This window comes from Cantharellus anzutake, assembly GCF_015039405.1.
Source record: "Cantharellus anzutake strain C23 chromosome Unknown EI90scaffold_74, whole genome shotgun sequence".
In the NCBI taxonomy this organism is placed as follows: domain Eukaryota; kingdom Fungi; phylum Basidiomycota; class Agaricomycetes; order Cantharellales; family Hydnaceae; genus Cantharellus; species Cantharellus anzutake.
In genome coordinates this window covers 165,755-186,849 of record NW_024067024.1, presented here as the reverse complement: position 1 = coordinate 186,849, position 21,095 = coordinate 165,755, and the positions used below count along the sequence as shown (strand labels likewise).

The 21,095-nt window shown below is 49.9% G+C and overlaps 1 protein-coding gene across 1 annotated transcript; it reads right to left on the bottom strand.

Moving 5' to 3' along the window:
- Nucleotides 1-1,772: 1,772 nt before the first annotated feature.
- Nucleotides 1,773-2,444, bottom strand: EI90DRAFT_3131254 (uncharacterized protein; the record flags this gene model as incomplete). Its single annotated transcript, XM_039064379.1, has 1 exon — nucleotides 1,773-2,444. One exon carries the CDS (start codon nucleotides 2,442-2,444, stop codon nucleotides 1,773-1,775), a length of 672 nt encoding a protein of 223 aa, XP_038910804.1.
- Nucleotides 2,445-21,095: the final 18,651 nt, after the last annotated feature.

Sequence of the window (21,095 nt, the reverse complement as noted above, 5' to 3'; positions counted from 1 at the left end):
GTATCTCATTCATTTCTGAATTTTTTCTCACGTTCTTGGTATCATAATTTTTCATTTATTCCCACCTTTCCAATGGTACTAAAGTTGTGTCCCATTTCCTGGTATTCGTTGAGTTAGCAAAAGTTTGCATGCACATTCAGTAATCACATGCATCGTTCCCATAGTCGTTCGTATGTGGGTGCCGTTTCCGTTTAATTGTTTGGGATTTATGATATGCGCAGGTGTTTATATCTTTCATATGGGCTTCTGTGATTTATTTCAGATTTTTCCCTCATGATCTAAGGTTGTTTTGCACTTTCCGTGCTTTGTTTTGACCGGGCTCTTCCTTATTTGGACAGAAATTGGTCTTCGCAATCTGCCAAAGTGCGGATCTCGGTTCCGACGGCCGGTTCCCTTTGCATCGCCACCCTCACGTGTCATTAAACATGATGCGGATTTCTATATTCCCGTCATGGGTATAACTTCACAATGGCTGGACCGTTTGGGCTGAAAATTTGCATAACTATAGTTCCCCATTTTTCATAATTTCCGTGTAAATTTCGTTGTATGTTTTAATTATGGATCCTATGCACACATCGTCTTTTCCCTGAGCTCAGACTTTTGATGTTGCTATTCCCGTTATTGGATATCTCATTAATGCATGATCCTTTTATTACGAAAATTTGGGAGGATTAAGATTAGATCCCTTCCTTTCTAATGGGTTATCAAGCTTGTCTCGGTCGTTACTGGTTAGTCTTTGCACTTGCTTTTTTTTAGACATTGTCCTCATTTTGCAGGAGTTTTAGTTATATCCCCCTTGTTTATGGGTAGTTTCCCCTGTAATTACTTTTATTGGGTCCATTTGGGGGACATCTACATTTCCTATTATAGACACAACTTTGAATTTTGCATTAGTTCCTGAGGAATCCTTGTTCCATGGTACTTCCATCCTTGGCTACGTGTGCGGACATGGGAAAGTAGCTTCCGTGGAGGTTCTCTGATTGTTTTTATAGTCAAATCTTGGTCGATTGTCCTAATTCTTTGTTTAATATTTGCTATAAATTCCCCCGAGAATTCCGTCTCGTTGATGCTAAGCTTGAAATATTTTTGCTAATTTTCTTTCTTTCGATTTATCGCGTATAGTCATAATAATTCATTAAAATTCATTAAAATTCAGGTCCTTCTATTTTCTCATATCTACTTGTTGTATGAGGTTTTGTGATTTATCTGGCATATTTCCATAATGGGTTTCCATAGTGTGACCATTATTTCTCCTACACCGCTTACCCATGTGACTACATATATGTATCTTGTAATTACATATGGCTCAGGGTTCAGGGCTATTGCCCTGACAGTCATGTATATTGTTCATATTCCCTGGGGCACGGTCCATGATGTGGAAGAAGGGGGATGGGAGGTGGATTTCCCACATGGATGCATCAATGTTGGTTGGGGGGTTCCTGTGTTCCGTTGCAGTGAGATGAGAGAGGTGGGCAGCAGGGCCATATCCTCTTGGGGTTGCAACACAGCTGTTGGCAATCCTTGTGATATCGTCCTTGTCGATGTTGGCTTTTTTGAGGAAGGTTTTGAATATTGAGTTTGGTTCTTGGATTTTCTGGGCTACCACATTGGCAACAACCACGCTTTCATCAAGGTTCGCACCTAAGTCTTTAAGGGTCATGACATAGCTTGTTGGGCAATAGGTGGCCAGCTCGATGGCGATGAAGCAAATAGAGCAGCTCATCCAGAGGTGTCTGGTCACCAGAAGGTGGGCATGGGAGGGGTGGAGACCCTCAATTAGGAAGCCCCAGGGAGCCCCAGTGGGGTCGTATCCTTTGGCAATGGGGGAAGACTTTGATAAAGGGGGCAAATAAGGGGAAAGCTCTGGTTAGGAAGATTGTGAGGTCGTCCCTCATCTTGTGGTCGTTCTCGGGGTTATGTTTAGCATTGAGGGGGTAGATTAGGATTGCTCTCGGAGTTGTAATCCACTGGTTGAAGTGGGTTTCATCAATGTTTGCTAGGATGCAGGCTGGGCAGGCTCCGTGGGTGCGGAAGTTAGCCAGCTCTCCTGTGAGGTTGATGTAGTTATACTCCAGGTTGTCATCTAGGGGTCTTAGAGCGGTGGCGGTGGCCTGTGTGGGGGTGTCCATGGGTGCAGGGGAGCAAGTTATGCAGGGGGCGATGGTTGAGCTGTTGGTGTCGATTGTAGCAGTAATTGGGCGGTTGTTAATGGGTAGAGTTACAGCTACTGAGGCATTGTAATTTGCAAGGAAAGGGTCGTTGGTGTTAGCAGGGACCCAGAACATGACACAGGGTGGGGTGAGGGTAGGGCCTTGGATTTTTGCGGATTCCGGGGACCGGAGGTGTTTCAGAGTTTCAGATGTAGAGCTTGTGGGTGTTAGACACTGGTCCAGGGTCGGCACCGAAGGTCGCTGTTGCAGGCCGCTATAGGCCGCGATGGCCATGATGCCACGAACAAGGCCCGAGGGTAGGGCATTTGGCCTCAGCGACTCTAAAGGAGTGCTGTGCCCCCTAGCTGTCTTGTGGCCCTCATTTCAGACTCACTGGGGTTGCCTTGTTGGGGTCAGGACTTGAGAGGTTGTGGTCAAATCGATATTAGAGCTAAAGTACTATAATGTAGTATACAGGATATATATATGAAGGCAGAATGAATTGAAGCGGACCTGGGCCAAAGGCCGAAGGGTCCGGAAGCAAAAGGGAACAAGGAGCGGGGTTGGCCACACAGCGGCCGGCAATGACCGAGGGTCAAAACAAACAATAACAGATAAATAAAGGAAGGAGTGTAGGGCTGCAATAGCGGCAATGGTATCGTAGCGGCACTGGACTCGGAGTTGGGCCGGAGTTGGGTGCAGGAATGGTAGTGGCCCTGTAGGGGCCAAGTGGGTGGGGTAGAGGAGTTGCGCTGGGCACAGTGCCGGAGGCAGACTCGGGGCAGGAAGGTTGGTGTGGCTGTGGGGGAGTCAGCCAGGTGCAGGGGAGCCTAGGGCAAGTGGGGGAATGAGCAGGGAGTCCTCAGGGAGGATAGGGCTGAGGTTGGGGCTCACGCTCATGCTTGCATAGTGGGAATGGGCTTGGGCAGCATCGGGACAGGTGGCTAACAGGCCAGAATGCACGGCCGTGACAGTGGGCACCTGGGGGCCGGGGGGGGCACATGTGATTGCTGAGAGATACAGGGAGCGTAGAGTATTGGGGGTTCACCCCAGGGATGGGGCCGTTCCTGGAGATGTGTGCTACCATATCCACATCGAGTGCGCTGGACACTGTTGGGGTGTTCTGTAGTGCATGGTGGTTGGGCTAGGCAGTGGGGAAGGGGTAGTAGGTGCGCCTGCAGTGTGGGAGAGAACCACTATGTAGTGTAGTTATTAGTATTTATTTAGGAGTTGCTCTCAGGTAACACACTTTCCTGGTGCACTTCCATTTTTACAAGAGCGGGATGAGGGGCACTTGGTAGTGCTTCATGGCTCTTTTAGGCCTAATCCTTTTCGGGATTACCCAGGGTACTGGGTAACGGAATAACCGCTTGCTCTAATGCTAAAGCTCAGTCTCAAGCTAATGTGCAAGAACTATAATATTACCTAATGCTAAAGCTATAAGGTAATATACAATGAGTTACAATGTATAAGAAATCAGAGTAAAAGAATGTTGTAACTAACCTCAGTCTCAAGCTAATGCGCGAGAACTGAGGGAAAAAGGAAACTAATCCAAATGAATGAATATAGTTTGTGGACTTCGCGGATAAGTCCGAAATGACCAAAATAAGTAAGAAGAAAAGGTGTTGTGACCAAGTAGTCACGCTACCGTGGGAATGTGGCTGTACGGAAACTTGTCCGGCCTCCCATAGCACACGGTTCCTCCAACACTGGGAATCTTCATCTGTTTGATGGGAGGTTCATCTATAGGTACCCGACTCCTAGCCCCTTCTCGGACCAGTGCCCTTTGGCTTGATAGCCTTGTAGGGGGCTACTGGGTTGCTTTCAGGGGACTTTTTGGCCTCAGTTTTTGAGGCCAGTTTTCTTCCGTAATAGGAAGGTAGTGTCAGGGATGCGTCTGGGGTTGAGGGGGCCTGGGTGTAATGCCCGGCACTGAGGCTGTTGCAGGGTGTGGAGCAGGTGTGCATACTGATGGGCCTGATGTGGGACGATGGTCCCTGGCCACTCAGACTGAAGTGGGAATCGTGAGTTGTTATTAAAAGGGGAAACTATGCTACTTACCTGAAGTGGGAACCATGAGAAGAAGGTTACTTCTTTGGTTCCCACCCCAGGTACCTTTATGTACATGTGACTTGGGTCACATGAGGTTTGCCATGTCACCCCACATACAGCCGCAGTCATCTGGGTGTCCCTGTGGGGGATCCTGAGGGTGTGTGCTGCATGCACATGTGCTGGGTGGCACTGTGAGGCCATCCAGGTCATCCAGGGCTGGGTGTGTTGTGCATGCATCACAGGCAGGTCAATAATACATAGATATGGGGAAAGGTCATCCATGTAGATAAAGATAGAAGAAAGAACAAAAGGACAAAAGGAAGAACAACAAATGAGGAAGAGTGATGAAGGGTGAGGAATAGAGGTGAGCGGGATACCGGGTGAGGGTGGGTGGAGCCGGGTCGGGTGGGTGTGCCCTGACAGGTAGTGGTTCCTCCAGACCATGCCTGTTACAGGAATGGGTTCCGGGGAACCCAACCTGAGCCGTTCTGCTCACAGATAGAGGTGACTGCATAGCCGTTGAAGGGAGAGCAGGAGGAGATCTGAGACCGGGTGTACTAACGGTAACTTGGCGCTCCGAGGAGCGTACCGGCAGCGGGTGTGGTGTCATGCTAATGGTAACTTGGCACTCTGAGGAGCGTACTGGCAGCGGGTATAATGGGGGCTCCTTGAGGGAGCCACCTAACAGTTGGCTAGTGGCAACTTGGCGCTCCAAGGAGCGTACCAGCAGTGGGTATGATGGGGGCTCCTTGAGGGAGCCATCTAACAGTTGGCTAGCAGTGACTTGGCGCTCATGTGAGCGTACCGGTAGCGTGGGTAGTTGGCACTCCTTGAGGGAGTAGCCCAGTGGTTGTCTATCGGTTACTTGGCGCTCAAGGGAGCGTACCGGTAGCGGGATTTGTTGGGACAGGCAGGTTGGTTGACCAGTGCACGGTAGTGAGTGACCGTGGGAATTTGGGCCCGTGGGTACGTGGCCAGGCATCCTGGGGCTGCCTGGGTCACTTCTCCCTCCCAAGAAGGGAGGAAGGGTTGTAGGACTCGGTAGGGTACTACAGGAAGGGTAGGAATGGGAGCTCAACCACCCAGTGGGGGGGTGGGAGCAGGAAGGGTGAGGTCTGGTGTCTGAGCACTCACTGGGTCGTTGAGGCTTCCTCATGGATTGTAAGAATATTGATGTAGACATCAATATGGACCAAGTCAGATGTTACAGGGAAGGTTTACAGGTGGTGGCACACTGGGATGACAGTTACAATCACTGGGTGATAGTCTGAGATTGTATATTTTATGATCGAGAACAGTTCCAGCATCTGCCTTATACATCATATGACTTCTAACTATCTAATATAAAAATCATAATGGTCAAAGGAAGTCCCTTGAAACTCAACAAATCCCCCAGCCAGCACCAAAACCCAGTGGGAAAGCTTGGCATGGGGTTTGACAAAGAAATAAAGTTGAAGGGGCTAAGGTTTGATTGTCTATAGTCATGGACCATAAGATTCTAGGTCCATTCCCATAACATTGTGGCACATTCCTCAGGAGTCCTGAGTGGTTTGAACTGGGACTTTAAGTAGGCAGCTTTGCCTAGACTTTCCCAGGAGATTTTTCCCTTATTCTCTGGGGAATTATATTCCTCCGCGAGTCTTGCAATACTCGGGAGTCCCAAGAAGTATTTCTCGGTTTCCTTCGCTTTTTCATGAAGGGTTCTGTGTACCTTGCCGCTTTTGAAGGCAGCTTCGGCCTGTTCGTACCAGTGTACGAATTCTTTCCCACTCATGCTTGTCCACCAAGCGTATGCGGCGCCATGCACCACTTCTGACCCCGCTATTCTCCTCATGGGGAAGTTGGGGTCAATTGTTATGTCGACTGGAGCTTCGACTTTGCCGAACTCGTTGAGTTCGGCGGTCTCATATAGCATGTGGACACTTCCCTGCAGGGTAGCTTGCCCATAGGGTGCTGAGGTACTCAGTGGCCCACCGCCTCTGGCAGTGGTCCCCGTTTTAGGGTCTGCCATCGGTTGCCTACCGCTCTCCCTCTTCCCCTCAACATGGGTTTGCCCCTCTGAGGGCGGGCCCTTATGCAACCCAGACAGGGTCGCCTGCCCACGGGGTGGCGGGATAGTCGGTGCCCCACCCCTTGATGCGCTAGTCCCCATGTGGGGTCGCGTCTCATGAGGCCCGGAACCGTATCCCCTCCCCCTGACTTGGGAGGCCCCCGTCATGATGGGTTTGGCAGCGAGGTCTGCCAGTGCGCATGCCTCTCTGAGCTCGTGTTTCAGTAATTCGATCTCCCTTTTTTGGAGATCGACTTCTCTCTCTGTGTCTTTCAGAGAGTCAAAGATGCCCTCAGCATCTCTTCGTGCTCTGTTGTATTCGTGCTTCCAGTGGGCGCAATGGTCGCAGGCGTCTTCTGATGCCCTCGAGTTATCAGACCATGCCCATTTGGACGGTCTGGACGAGGAGCCGCTGTCGCTCCCTTGTCTCCCTCCTACGAGGGACTTCATCTCTTTCAGCTCCTCACGGAGCCGACCTGTCTGAGCAGCTACTGCTGACGCGATGGCTGATTCCCAGCCTGCATTTGGCTGGGGTGTTGTTGGACCTGGGCCGAATTGGCTAATCCAGGGGTTGATCTGGCCAGGGAAGTTCCCTGGGGAGTATGCCTGGGGCTGCAGCAGCAAATGCTGCCCCTGGAATGGCGCTTGTTGCGCCATCGGTGCAGTTTGCACCGTGTATGGTTGGAAGCCTCTTTGGGAAGGCTGGGGGTATGCAGTGCCTGTTAGCAACGCAGATGGTTGTTGGTTCACAGCACTCATTTGTGCTGCGTGCGTCGTGTAATCCATGGCGCTTATCTGCGCCTGGTGTTGTTGTTGTTCCGGGGAGCCTTGCTCCCCAGGTTGTCGTATTTCGATATCCGGTGGTTTGTTTGGATCGAACCGAGGGTTGCCTCCCCCAGAGAACGACATTTCGTTGTTATGTTACTCGTGGTGGTGGGGGGGGTTTTCGTTCTTGCATGCATGGGATTCGCCGCAGTTGTGTGTTCTTTTGCACGTGAGCCTGTGGTTCACGTGGTCTAGGCGAGTGTCACGACTGACAAATCCTGGGGCTCTGTCAGCGGCGAATCAATGCCGACAGGTGATTCCGCGACCCGAACCCACCCTTACCAGCCCCAACCCAATGTCTGTTCTATTGACCATGCACCGCTTCCGCACCTTCTGCAACCTCTGTCCATTTCTGGTTGTCCTTGACACCTCTGGTCAGGTCAACACTCCCCTCCATATCTTGCTGGCCATCATGCTGTCCTTTTGTGACAGCACTGACAGACCACCCTCTGTTGTGGACTCATCAGCACCATGCTGATTCCCGCATCCCTTTGCGGACTTGTGTTGGCATCACACCGACCCCGCATCCTGATTTGCGGACTTGTATCGGTGCTGTGCACTGACCTCCGCTTTTCCTCTGGCCATTTGTCACTTGGCAGCTTATCATTCATTCCTTGCCAAGTGCCACTTATTGTTTGCTTCCCTGCCAATATCGGCATTTGATCCCCTCTTTATTGGCACTAGGTTATTGATCTCATTCAGTTATTCATCAATAACCCTTGCCACTTATTGTTTATTGATCTGTTCCTCGTTTCCAGTTCCCGGGCTCTTGTCCTTATTTAGTTTGACAATCCCCGCTTATCTCCGCACCGGACCGCGCCGGACTGACCGGCCTTTCTATATTCCCTCTTGCCTATTTATATACCTTGTAAATACTTTTGGGGACCTCAGTCTGAAATCAACTAGAGTACCCCCCTGTCTGGTCTGAGTCTCTCCTTCTGCAAAGGGGGCTTCCCCCCTCTGAGTCCGTGCTCGCGGAGTCCGCGCTCCTCCTACAGGTCCACTCTGCCTGCAAGTCTTGTTTGAAGTCCGCTGTAAGTGTCAGTTTGTAAATATGGGATCTCCCCCAAACGTCAAGCTCAGGGCACAGCACTCCACCTGAGTCGCTGAGGCCGCGATCCCACTCTGCTAACCTTGAACAGCGCTTCCGGATGCGCCGCATATTTCCGCCCGCATATCCACATGCACGCTCCAACAGAACTCTGCACCACCTCCGACCTCGACTCAGACAGAAACCCAATCCGTCTTCTATCTGTCTTCTGACAGTCTGCCAGACTCTAACAATATTCCCAGTCTCTGACAGCATTCCAGATCTCTGACAGTATTCCGACTCCGACAATAATCCAGACTCTGACAGCGAGTTACTCGCCTAGCCCTGTCAGGGCATGCCCCGACATGCCCCGCCCGATCCCCGCTCCGCACTGCCTCTCCCTCCTTTCCCTCTTCCTTTCTCCTGTTCTCCTTTCCTCCTTTCTTTCTTTCTCTCTTTCTCTTACATGGACCACCTTTCCCCTGCTCAATGTATCATCGGTGCACATGCCCATCTCCCTTCCTGTATCTTACATCCCTATACCGCCGCCACCGCCGCCACACTCACCTTGCACCCACAGCGGGCCCCCTCGGGATCTTCCATGGAAGCACCCGGAGAGCCGTGGCTGTGTGCAAGGGTGACGTGGCGCACCCCACGTGACCATTCCCGCATGTATATAATAACACCTGGAGTGGGAACCGAAGAAGTAGCCTTCTTCTCACATTTCCACTTCAGGCAAGTAGTGTAGCCTTCCCTTTTAATGATAACTCACATTTCCACTTCAGACTAAGTGGTTGGGGACGCTCACCCCGCGACGGGATCGCCACTACGCATAGCTGCTATCCATCCCCCCAAGTCCCGCACCCCGGGACCTCGCCGCTTTCGGAGCTGTCCCTGACAAGCCCATGTGATCTCTAGTACATGGTGTGGCTGTCCAGGCGAGTTACTCGCCCAGAACTTTCCCACGCTCTTGGCTGTGGGCCATTGTCCCTCGGCTTTACTTCCTCCACCTCCATTTTTGGGGGCGTAGTGATGCCGAGAGTTCCCTGTCTTCTTTGATAGGAAGTTTTTCTGGTTCCCTTACATTTTGTAAGGTGAGGTACTCGTCCAGGTGGACGAGGTCATTGCAATTTCCTAGGGGTTCCCATGTGGTGTCCCCTAGTTCCCATTTAACCTTAAACCAGAGTTCGTTGTGAACCCACACATGGTTTAGGATTTCATGAACTACTGCTTCACGATCAGGGTCTTCCCCAAAATCGTAGAATATGTTTACTTCCCTATTTGGGAAGATTTCCTGGTCATTCGGCTCATGAGGTACGAGCTGGGATACATGGAATCTTGGGTGGATTCCGCATTGTTCAAGTTGTGGTGGCAACTTGAGGATGTAGTTTGATGTTTCTGGAAATGTTTCCAGAATTTCGTAAGGCCCTATGTATAAGGGCTTTAGTTTTCCTGCCCTGCCTTTGGGTAGGTTCAGCTTATCTGTGGATAAGTATGCGAGCTCGCCTTTTCTCAAAGGCAGGTCCAGGCGTCTTTTCTTATTCGCCTGGATTGTTTGAGCAGCGCGATTATGTATTATCATGTCGTGTGCTGCCATGAGGTTTTCCTTCGCTTTTTGAGCGAAGTCATTTACTCCCAGGTAGTCCGAGAGTGGTGCTGTTAGGCACATCTTTGGCATATGGCTGTAGATTAATTCGAACGGGGCAAATCCTGTCGATGTGTTCGAGCTCACATTGATCGCAAATTCCGCCATCGACAGTTTCGCTGCCCAGTCGCGTTGGTCTGGTCTAACCATCGTGCGTAGTATTTGTACTACTTTTTGTATCATTCTTTCCACTTGGCCGTTGCCTTGCGGGTGGAATGCAGTTGTGAATTTCAACTGTACACCGAGTATTCGGTGTAGTTCGTGCCAAAATTTTGACGTGAATTTTGAGTCTCGATCTGATATGATCGAGTGTGGTAGACCGTGGAGTCTTACAACTTCATGAAGAAATACGAATGCTAGTTCTAGTGCATTCATTGTTGTCTTTATTGGAATTAGGTGGACGTTGGACATCAACCTACAAATGATTACCCAGAGGTAATCATATCCCAAGCTATGGACCTGTGAAGTCCATGGCTATTGACGACCATGGTGTCTCTGGGGTCGGGAGTGGGTGAAGCATTCCGGGATTTCTCCTGGTGCTTTTCTTTGTCGTTTGACAAGTTCCGCAAGACCTGCAGAACTTGTGGGTATCCTTTCTCCAGAAGTGTTGACGGAGGGTTTCCACTGTTTTCTTGGATCCTAGGTGTCTGTCATGACTGACAAATCCCGGGGCTCCGTCAGTGGCGAACCAATGCCGATAGGCGAATCCGCCGACCCGAAACCCATCCTAACCAGCCCCCAATCCGATGTCTGGCCCCCTGCCCTATCAACCATGCACTGCATTCAGACCTCCACCCACATCCGGACTTCTGCCCACATCCAGACCTCCACCCGCATCTGTACCTCTGCCCACCTCCACACCCTCTGGACCTCTGCCACTCCTGGTTGCCCTCCACACCCTGTGGTCAGGCCAACACTCCCCTCCGACCTTGCTGGCCATCATGCTGCCCTTGTTTGTGACAGCACTGATGGACCACCCTCTGTTGTGGACTTGTCAGCACCGTGCTGATTTCCATGTCCCTTCGCGGACTTGTGTCGGCACCGCACCGACCCCGCTTATTTGCGGACTTGTATCAGCGCCGCGCGCTGACCTCCGCTTTTCTCTGGCCATCTTGTCACTCGGCAGCATACCATTCATTCCTTGCTGAGTGCCTATATTGTTCATCCATTCATTCACTTAACTTGCCAATATTGGCACTTGATCTGCTTTTGTTTAGTTCATTGCCTCCCATTTCCCGGGCTCTTGTCCTTCATTCAGTTTGACAATCCCTGCTTATTTCCGCGCCGGACCGCGCCGGACTGACCGGTCCTTCTGTGTTTCCCTCCTGCCTATTTATATCCTGTAAATACTTTCAGGGACCTTAGTCTGAAATCAACCAGAGTACCCCCCTGTCTGGTCTGAGTCTCTCCTTCTGCAAAGGGGGCTTCCCCCCCTCTGAGTCCGTGCTTGCGGAGTCCATGCTCCTCCTATAGGTCTGCTCCGCCCGCAAGTCTTGTTTGAAGTCCACTGTAAGTGTCAGTCCGTAAATATGGGATCTCCCCCAAACGTCAAGCTCAGGGCACAGCGCTCCACCTGAGTCGCTGAGGCCGCGATCCCACTCTGCTAACCTTGAACAGCACTTCCGGACGCGCCGCATATTTCCGCCCGCATATCCGCGTGTGCGCTCCAACAGACCTCTGCATCACCTCCGACCTCAACTCAGACAGAACCCAATCCGTCTTCCATCCATCTTCTGACAGTCTGCCAGACTCTAACAATATCCCCAGTCTCTGACAGTACTTCAGTCTCCGACAGCAATCCAGATCTCTGACAGTATTCCGACTCCGACAATATTCCAGACTCTGACAGTGTCCAAGTGTTTCGTGGATGTTCTCGAGGATTATTCCCCGAATGGACTTCCTTTCATAGTTTCCTTTCGGGACTACTATTTGGGTCGTTCCTCCTTCTCCAAGTCAGGTTATCAGCCCATCTTTTACAGAGAAGTTTTTGAAATTCCCCGGGTTCTCTAGGATTTCCCGGTGGATCTGGCTTTTCAAGTATCCAGATTTTATTGCCTCAATGAGGTCTTTTTCTTCGAATTGTTTTCGAAGGTTCTCTTCTGGAGTTATGATTTCTTCCAGATTTTGGGCGCTCCCCCCTAGAGCTTCCTCTAGGGTGTTTCTCGTGCGTATCGCTGCAAGTCTCTTCCTCTCTGAGTTTTTACTCAGGGTACTGCTTAGTAGCAGTTCTTCGTATTCCTCGATTCTGTCGGGGACAATGTCTTCTGCATTTTTGTCCAGGTGGATGTCTGCCGACACATAGTCGTCAAAATGCAGATCCTCGTCCATTGACAAGTCGTAGTATCGTGAGAGTGCGTCTGCCACTTTGTTTTTGTGGCCTTCCACATATTTTATTTTGCAATTGAAGCTTGCGAAAAAGGCTTGCCATCTCAGGTGTCTCCCTGAGTTGTGGTTTTTCGCTTTGAAATATTCCAAAGCTTTGTGGTCCGTGATTACTGTGAATTCATGGCCTCCCATGAGGTTGTCTTGCCATCTCATGAGTGCTTTGAGGACACCCAGTGCCTCAAGCTCGTAGGCGAAGTACCTACCTTGTGTGTTGGTGAACTTTTTGGACATGAATGCGGCTGGGCAGCAAGTCTGCCACCTTTCACCTTGTCCAATTAATGCACCCATGCCCGCTGGGCATGCGTCTGTTATGACCCAGACGTGGAGTTTGGTCCTCTCTTCTTCTGAGAGGCTTTCTGGTGGGTTTCACTGGATGGGCTTCAGGATCAGAGCCCTGCATGCTAGACGTTTGATTTCATCGAAGCATTTCTGGTGGAGTGGTGTCCACCTGAATGTCTGCTTGTTTGAGCAGATTGTTTGCAGTGGTCCTGTGTAACCGCTAATGTTTGGCATGAATATCGATAGATATTCTACCATTCCCAGGAATCTTAGGACTCCTGTGTGGTCTACTGGCTCTCGCCAGTTGCGGATTTTTTCCATTTTATCCGCTTGAGCGTGGATGCCCTGTTCGTCCACTCAGCTTCCTAGAATGTCTAGGATTGGGGCAAATGGCTGGAATTTTTTCCGGCTTATGTAGAATTTCGCCCCGTTTAGGCAAGTGAATAACCACAATAGTGCTTTATTGTGGTTTTCCACCGAGCTTGTGCTGGTGAATATATCGTCGAACCAGACGTGTAGGCGTCTGCCTACTTCTCCTCATAGTTCCCAGGTCAGTGCACGCTGGAAGGTGCAGGGAGCGTTGCAGTCTCCTTGCTGCATCGTGTTCAAGTTGTACGTCCCGTGGGGCGTGGAGAATGTCGTCCTATGGACGTCGTCTGGATCCACATGTATTTGTTCGTACGCATCCGACATATCGATCTTGGATCGGTATGTTGCTCTGGCGACTGATTCTTGGATCAGTTGCATGTCTGGCATTGGTGTGACGTCGAGGATCGTGTTTGAGTTACGGTTCCTCGTGTCTATTACCGTGCGCAAAGATCCATCTGCTTTGCAGATGCACAGTAGCGGGCATGCTCGCTCGCTGTTCGCAGGATACCACCATCCTGCTTTTACATAGCGATCTATTTTGGTCGCTAGTGCTTCCTGCAGTGCTGCGGGACATCTCAGGGTGTTTTCCCGAAATTTCTTGCCCGGATCGTTCAACGGGATTCGATGGTTCACCTCCCTCAAGGGAGGCATTTCTAATGGCACTGGCGCCATTACGGTTTCGAATTTTTCTCTCCACCACTCCCTGAGTATTTCGAACTCGGGGTTGTTCATGGAGAGACCTTCCAGGTGTGGTACGTCTGGAAGTTCTAGTCCTTCCGGACTAGGATTGGGCCAACCTTCAGGGTATTTTCTTGTGATTACCCTGAGGTGTGTTTCAATCCCACCTCCCTGTCAGGGGGGCTTCTTTTTTGGTTGTTCTCGGGCTCTTGCTTGTGTTTTCCATCCATGTGATCTCGTCACATGGTCTTCGCTTATTCCAAGGGTGTCTATGTTGCCCTTGTTCACCGTTCTCACTTTGTGGGACCGGAAGTCTAAGCTTACCTGGTTTTTGTTTAACCAGGGGGCGCCGAAGATGGCGTCGTATCTGTCGATGTTAATTACATCGTAGTGTTTTTCTACGTGGCCGTTGATCTCAACGTCCACGTTGGTTCCGAACAGGATCTGTGATCTTGTTCCTTTCGTCCCCATTTGAAGGACGACTGGGTTCTCCAATTGGAGAATTGGGATGTGGACCACACGGACAAAGTCCGGCAATAAAGCATCCGTTTCGGCTCCACTATCGAATAGCGCATAGGCTTTTATGCCTGCTATTTTTATGTGAGCCGTTAGCATTCTCTTCGTTGAGAGCGGTCTGTTTGCAGGGTATTTTCCCGCATCTTTTGAGATGCGGAATTTCACATCAAACAAGGGGGACTGGGTTTCGATGGACTTTTGGTCCTTCTTCCCTTTGTCCTTGTTTTCCTTGGGTACTTTGGTGTATTTCCCCAAGGCGTCTTTTCTTGGTGCTTCCACCAAGGCTTCGGCGACTTTTTCGTCTGCCGTGTTTTCTAACTGGTGTGCTACAGCCAGTTTGATTTTATAATTTATGTCATCGTGGTCGACAACTGACATTGGGCCCATTCTTATGGTCCCAACGTTGACTTCCTCACCCTCTGAGTCGGGTGAGTATTGAGGTCCTTCGTATGGGTCCTCTACTTCGAAGCTTGATGCTTGGAGTTACCAGAGTTGTTCTCTGGTTTCTCATCTGATGAGCCTTTCGACTCTTCATCCGTTGAGTTTGCGATCTCCATGGCAGCTATGTGCCTTGGTTTTTCATCGCTCGTTATATTGTGTCTTGGGCAATCTTTTGTTTGCCCTATTTTGCCGCATTTGCCGCAAATTGGAACTGACTTTTGGTCAGTTTTCCTCGAGTTTTTCGAGGATGTATCCTCTTTCCATCTGGGTTTCAGCTCTTCCGCCTTCTTTCCTGATGGGAGGGCTCTGCCATGGCTCGTGGTTGCCGTGGTCGTTGTTTGGGTATAGTAACCTGATTTGTAGACTGAAGACATCTTCAGCCCATCAATTATCTTGTCTACACAGGATATTGCTTTTAACATCTCCTCGTTTGAGGAGAAGTCTGCTCTGATTCTATCATGAGCAATCATTTCCCTCTTCCATTCGAGGGGAATGTAGTTTAGGAACCTGGCGTTGAAGGACACCTGGTCTGGCAGCGTCACCATCTGGGACGCTGCTTTTGACAGTTCTAAGTAGAACTGTTTTAGGCCTTTTTCCGCTTCGTATTTGACGTTGCAGTATTTCTTTGTCACGTTCAACGTGGCGGAGGCTTTGATGAAGGTTCTCATCAATATGTTGAGAACTTCGAGGAACATGCCCTCATCTCCTCTGAGGAGAGTTTCGTCTCGGAGTCTAATTCCGAGGTTGAACGTGGGCCCCCCTAATCCACGAATCAAGCAGTCCAGGTGGACTTCATCAAATTGGGGACCTTTGCATCCTCGCGAGGTGAGGAATCCCAGTAGTTCTGTGAACCACTGCCAGAACGATTCCATGTCGTTCTCCCCTGACCATTTCTTGTCAGGGAATGCCGGCCCATTCTTTAGGGCTTCTGGTTTCACTCCTTCTGGGTAGGGAGTGAGTATTCTCACTTCGGCCATTCTTATGGCCTTTTCGTACCATTTCTCCAGGTACTCTTCTTGCTCCCCTGCCTTCGCGGGGTCGCTGTCCAATGGAGATCTCTCCTTTGGGGGGGTTTTTGCTGGGGGAAATCTTCCTTGCAGCATTTCTTTGGTTTCAGGTGAATTCGCCTGAAGTTGTATTTGTATTCTCTCATTGTTTTGAGAGGGTGTGAATGAGTTACCTCTCTGTTCGAGAGGTCCATCATAAGTGGACGTTTGGCCGAACCTTTGGTACGTGCCAATTCTCCTCCTAATCTCTGAACAATGCCTTCTTTCGGTATCATCTTCTCCTATCCTTGGGAGAAGGATCTCCTTGGCATCTCTGTCGAGTCGCTGATGATATTCCAGTGTGCTTTCACTGGTGGTTCTTTTTGTGAATTTTTCACGAGTTCTATTTATGTCCTGGACCGTGGTCCAGGGGTGTTTATTTGTTTCCTCACTTTTTTGTGAGAAATTTATTTCCTTCAGCAAGTCTGTTTGTTCACTGATTTTTTCAGTCAACGCATCAATTGCATTGGCCATTCTTTCTAGAGTTATCTCTAGACGAGCCATGCTATTATGGTTCGTTTCCTCAATCTTTTTTTGGATCGAGTTTATCGCGTTCATTATGCATGATTCCTGGTTTTCCAGGAGGAAGTTTGGTTGGGCGAGCAGAGACTCTCCCCAGTTGACATTTCCGCTTCTGGGGGTTCCAGAATGGGTTCTTGGAGTGAACACTCCACGCTCGCTTTGTTTAGGCAAGGCCGTTGCAGAGGGTGCTTCCCTTTCATAGAGGGGTCTGTTTGCTGGTTTTTCCTTACTTTTATGTAAGGCTTCCTCAGCGAACTCCCTCATTTCAGTTCGCCTCCTCTTCATTATCTCGGAGACCTCCTCCGAGGTTGGCGACCTTGCCTTGTCTGGCATGGTGTGTGGGAGTGTAAACAGCGGAAGTTCTTTTGGAGCTTCCGCGCTCTGGGAGATCCTGCTCTCAGGGCATATTTTCGTGCCTTCTCGGGCTTTCAGCCTAAGAAGTTGATCTTCACTTTCCATCCTCCATTCAGACGGAACCTGGAACAAGTCCAGTAGTTTTTCGGATAGCCGACATGGGGGCTCTGTCAGGGACAGCTCTGAAAGCAGCGAGGTCCCGGTGTGCGGGACTCGGTGGGACGAGTAGCGGCTGTGCGTAGCGGCGATCTCGTCATGGGGTGAGTGTCCCCAACCACTTAGTCTGAAGTGGGAATGTGAGTTATTATTAAAAGGGAAGGCTACACTACTTGCCTGAAGTGGGAATGTGAGAAGAAGGCTACTTCTTCGGTTCCCACTCCAGCTGTTATTATATACATGCGGGATCGGTCACGTGGGGCGTGCCACATCACCCTCACACACAGCCACGGCTCTCCGGGTGCCTCCACGGGAGATCCCGAGAGGGCCCGCTGTGGGTGCAGGGTAAGTGCGGTGCAAGAGGGCTAGCGGCTCTCTATGCTGACTAAGCTCGTGGGGCCAAACTCTCCAAAACTCCTACTTCTTGACTAGACTCTGCTTATCTCGATCCTTAACTCCGTGGTGGGTTCTCCGGGATTTCCGCAAGGTCCGGGCTCAGTGTCCACTACTCACTCGTTGTGAGCTAGATCACTGCCCTTATTCCTACTGTTGGAATTCCACACACTCACACCCACTCTAGCACGTCCTAGCACCTTAGAGAATTTTGGGGGAGGGGAGAACTTCTTTTCAAAAATCCGGTATGTACAGGATTATATCTAATAATTATTTTTAGAAAGAATAGATGGGGAATATTGGTACCATATGGCACCTGGGTACCTTATTAGGCGAAATAATAAAAAAGGGTAACAGTATCAATAAAAGAATATTGATCAATAACTGAAATGATGGCAAAATATGAAAATATATGAAAATAAGCGATTTCTCAATGGATTTGCGGAATTAAGAGCCTAAATTGGAAATGTAGCCGGAGATAACTCTCACACAGCCAATAAGCATTTTTACCAATTTATTAGACGCCGTGGGAACGAGTGAGGCTGGAATCCTGGGTTGCCGCTTGAGATTCCCATGCCCGCACATACTCGTGACCTGCCATGCCTAACTTGCCCAACATAGAACTCCGTCAAATCTCCACCGATTGGGACGTTCTTGGTATCGTCAGAATCATACGAATTAGCACTATTTTTGGATACCAAATTCGTATCGAGTTGTCGCGTGAATGGAAGTGGTTTCTGAATGTTGGAAGCGGGTATCCGAGCCGGCTCTGCGCGTGGGCGATTATCCCGCCTACAGCGGCGGCGATGGCAGCGATATAGGAACAGTGAGATACAAGAGGGGAAATGGGCATGCGCGCCGGTGATACATTGAGCAGCGGGAAAGGTGGTCCATGTGAGAAAGAAAGGAAGAAAGAAAGAAAGAAAGAAAGAAAGAAGGAAAGGGGAAAGGAGAAAGGAAGAGGGAGAAGCGGTGCGGAGCGGTGCGGAGCGGGGGAGCGGAGCGGGGAGCGGAGCGAGGGTCGGGTGGGGCGTGCCCTGACAGGCTCTTCCCTTTGTTTCCCTTTGTCTGCCTTTGGGGCTTGACTTGGGGACGTGAGGGGGGGACTCCAGGGGATAGTGGGGCCCTGGAGTTTCCTGCAACTCTATCCGATCAGCTTTTTGGGCTGATCGTTCGGCGCTTACGTGTTTTTTGCACAAGTCAATCACCTCGTTGTCAGGGCCCGGCCTCGGACTCGGAGGCTCCCTGACCTCAACCCCCATCTGGCCTGTCCTCACACTATGCAGGGCATGAGATGTATAGTAAAAGAAAGGGAATATATACACTTGCCTATGCGGGGCATGAGATGAGAAGAAGGGTAAAGGTCTCATCTCCCCGCATGGTTGCTATATAAAGGAATGGGTCACATGCCCACAACTATACAGCTCCTAGAGTTGTGTAGTGTGACCCGGAGGGAACATCCAGGTGGCAGTGCCCAGTAAGCGTGGGAACGTTCTGGGCGAGTTGCTTGCCCAGAACTGTGGCTGTGACCCGTGGGAACATTCTGGGCGAGCTGCTCGCTCAGAAAGTTCCCACGCTATCCCGTGCGCGCGTGTGTACACAACACAGAAAGGCAACAACAAGGCAACAATGAAGGAATGGAAGGAAGGGATTGGTTGGGGAGTCTGGGGCACCCTAGGGCAGGGTGCTGAACCCTGACACTCGTGAGGAGGTGAGGGATCTTCCCCAGCTTGGGTTAGATCGGTATGTTGTGGAGTTCTGGGGGTATTTTGCCCCGCACTTACTCCACGTAAGTTTCTAAAACCTTCAGGGACCAGCCCTGAGGTGGTTGCTAATGCCGGATCATGTTGATCCTCATCGTCGTCTGACGACAGCTTTTGGTTTGAATCTCCCATGATGGGAGATTGCAGTTTCTTTATAAACCACTTGTTTCTTTTTAGTGTTGCTGCAGATGCGACCTTGCCCTTGCGGGCGTGTTTAGGTGCCATAGGCGCTTCCGAGTCAGATGTTAAGATTGTAGAGTTGTGGGTTGTGTTGTAAAACACACCTCATGCACTTAAAAAAGTGTGAGGTCTTAGGGTAGCTCAGCACACAAGGCCATAAGTGATACAAGATAGTGTATTTTACGGTGGTGTGTAAGCAGTTACCCAGAGGTTCCCGCTTGCCCACATGACTATATGTATCTAATTTACATGTGACTCGGGGTTCAGGGCTATTGCCCTGACACACTTGTTGCACCATCAGTGCAGTTTGCACCGCATATGGTTGGAAGCCCCTTTGTGGAGGCTGGGGGTATGCAGTGCCTGTTGGCATCGTGGATGGTTGTTGGTTCATAGCACTCATTTGTGCCACATGCATCATATAGTCCATGGTGCTTATCTGCGCCTGGTGTTGTTGTTGTTCCGAGGTGCCTTGCTCCCCAGGTTGTTGTATCTCGATGTCCAGCAGCTTGTTCAGACCAAATCAAGGGTTGCCTCCCCCAGAGAATGACATTTCATCATTTCATTTCTCATGGTGGTGGGAGGGGTTTTGGTTCTTGCATGTGTGGGATTCACTGCAATTGTGTATGGTTTTACACATGAGCCTGTGGTTCTAGGCGAGTTACTTGCCTAGCCCATGTGATCTCTGGCACATGGTGTGGCTGTCCGGGTGAGTTGCTTGCCCAAAAATTTCCCATGCTCTTGGCTGTGGGCAATCACCCTTCAGCTTCACTTTTTCCACCTTCATTTTTGGGGGCATAGTGATGCCGAGAGTTCCCTATCTTCTTTGATAGGGAGTTTTTCTGGTTCCCTCACATTTTGTAATGTGAGGTACTTGTCCAGGTGGACAAGGTCATTGCAATTTCCTAGGGGTTCCCATGTGGTGTCCCCTAGCTCCCATTTGACCTTAAACCAGAGTTCTTCATGAACCCACATGTGGTTTAAGATTTTGCAAACTACTGCTTTGTGATTGGGGTCTTCCCTGAAATCGTAAAATATGTTTACTTCCCTATCTGGGAAGATTTCTTGGTCATTCGGCTTGTGAGGTGTGAGCCAAGATATGTGGAATCTTGGGTGGACTCCATGTTGTTCAAGTTGTGGTGGCAACTTGAGGATGTAGTTTGATGTCTCTGGAACTGTTTCCAGAATTTCATAAGGCCCTATATACAGGGGCTTTAGTTTGCCTGCCCTTCCTTTGGGTAGGTTCAACTTATCCATGGATAAGTATGCAAGCTCGCCTTTTCTCAAAGGTGGGTCTGGGTGTCTTTTCTTATTTGCCTGGATTGTTTGGGCAGTGCAATTGTGTATTATCATGTCATGTGCTGCCATGAGGTTTTCCTTTGCCTTTTGGGCGAAGTTGTTCACTCCTGGGTAGTCTGAGGGTGGTGCTGTTAGGCAGAGTAACATCTGAAAAGTGTAATATCTCCCATGGGCTCCATGGATATCCATGGGTTTTCATGGGCTTCCATGGGCTTTCATGGGCTTTCATGGGCTTTCATGGGCTTTCATGGGCTTTCATGGGCTTTCATGGGCTTTCATGGGCTTTCGTGGGGGGCCATGAACACCCATGGACACCCATGGAAGCCCATGAAAGCCCATGAGGTTCATCTTCTGCCGGATATTTCTTCCATATCTTCTTCTTATAAAATTCAATGGATTTTCCACCATTGCTAACCTCAGGGTTAGGTTCAAGATACACAAAAGATATTCACCATTCCAACATCAACATATCAGCATCCACAGCTTTTCCAACAATACATTCCAATGCCCGGAGAACCTTGACCATTCTAATCATCGTTGCCGCATTTCTAATACGTCCTTGCATTGTTGACAGATCTGCTGCTAGAATGTCTTTTAGAACGATTTGGTTCCCCCCCTGTGCAGGCTGGATTGCTACAAGTGTGACATCAGCACCAACAGCATAGTAGCCTGAACACATGGGTCAATAACAAGTACTAAGGAAAAAGAATCACATACCAAGCACATACGGAGCGGGGTCATAGGTCCATCGAGTCTTTTCAGTGAGCTCCTGACAAGGATGTTTTCCAGAAAACGATGGCCTCTTCTCCTCCCCCCGGAATAAACAGGCCAATTGCAAGAGGAGACCAAAATCAGGCCTGAAAGACCCAGTATGCGTACCGCTATTGCTGTTGCGTATCCACTTGGGCCCGTCAAGACACGTCGTGAGAATATCCAGGATGTTGCGGTCCCAGAATGAAATGAAC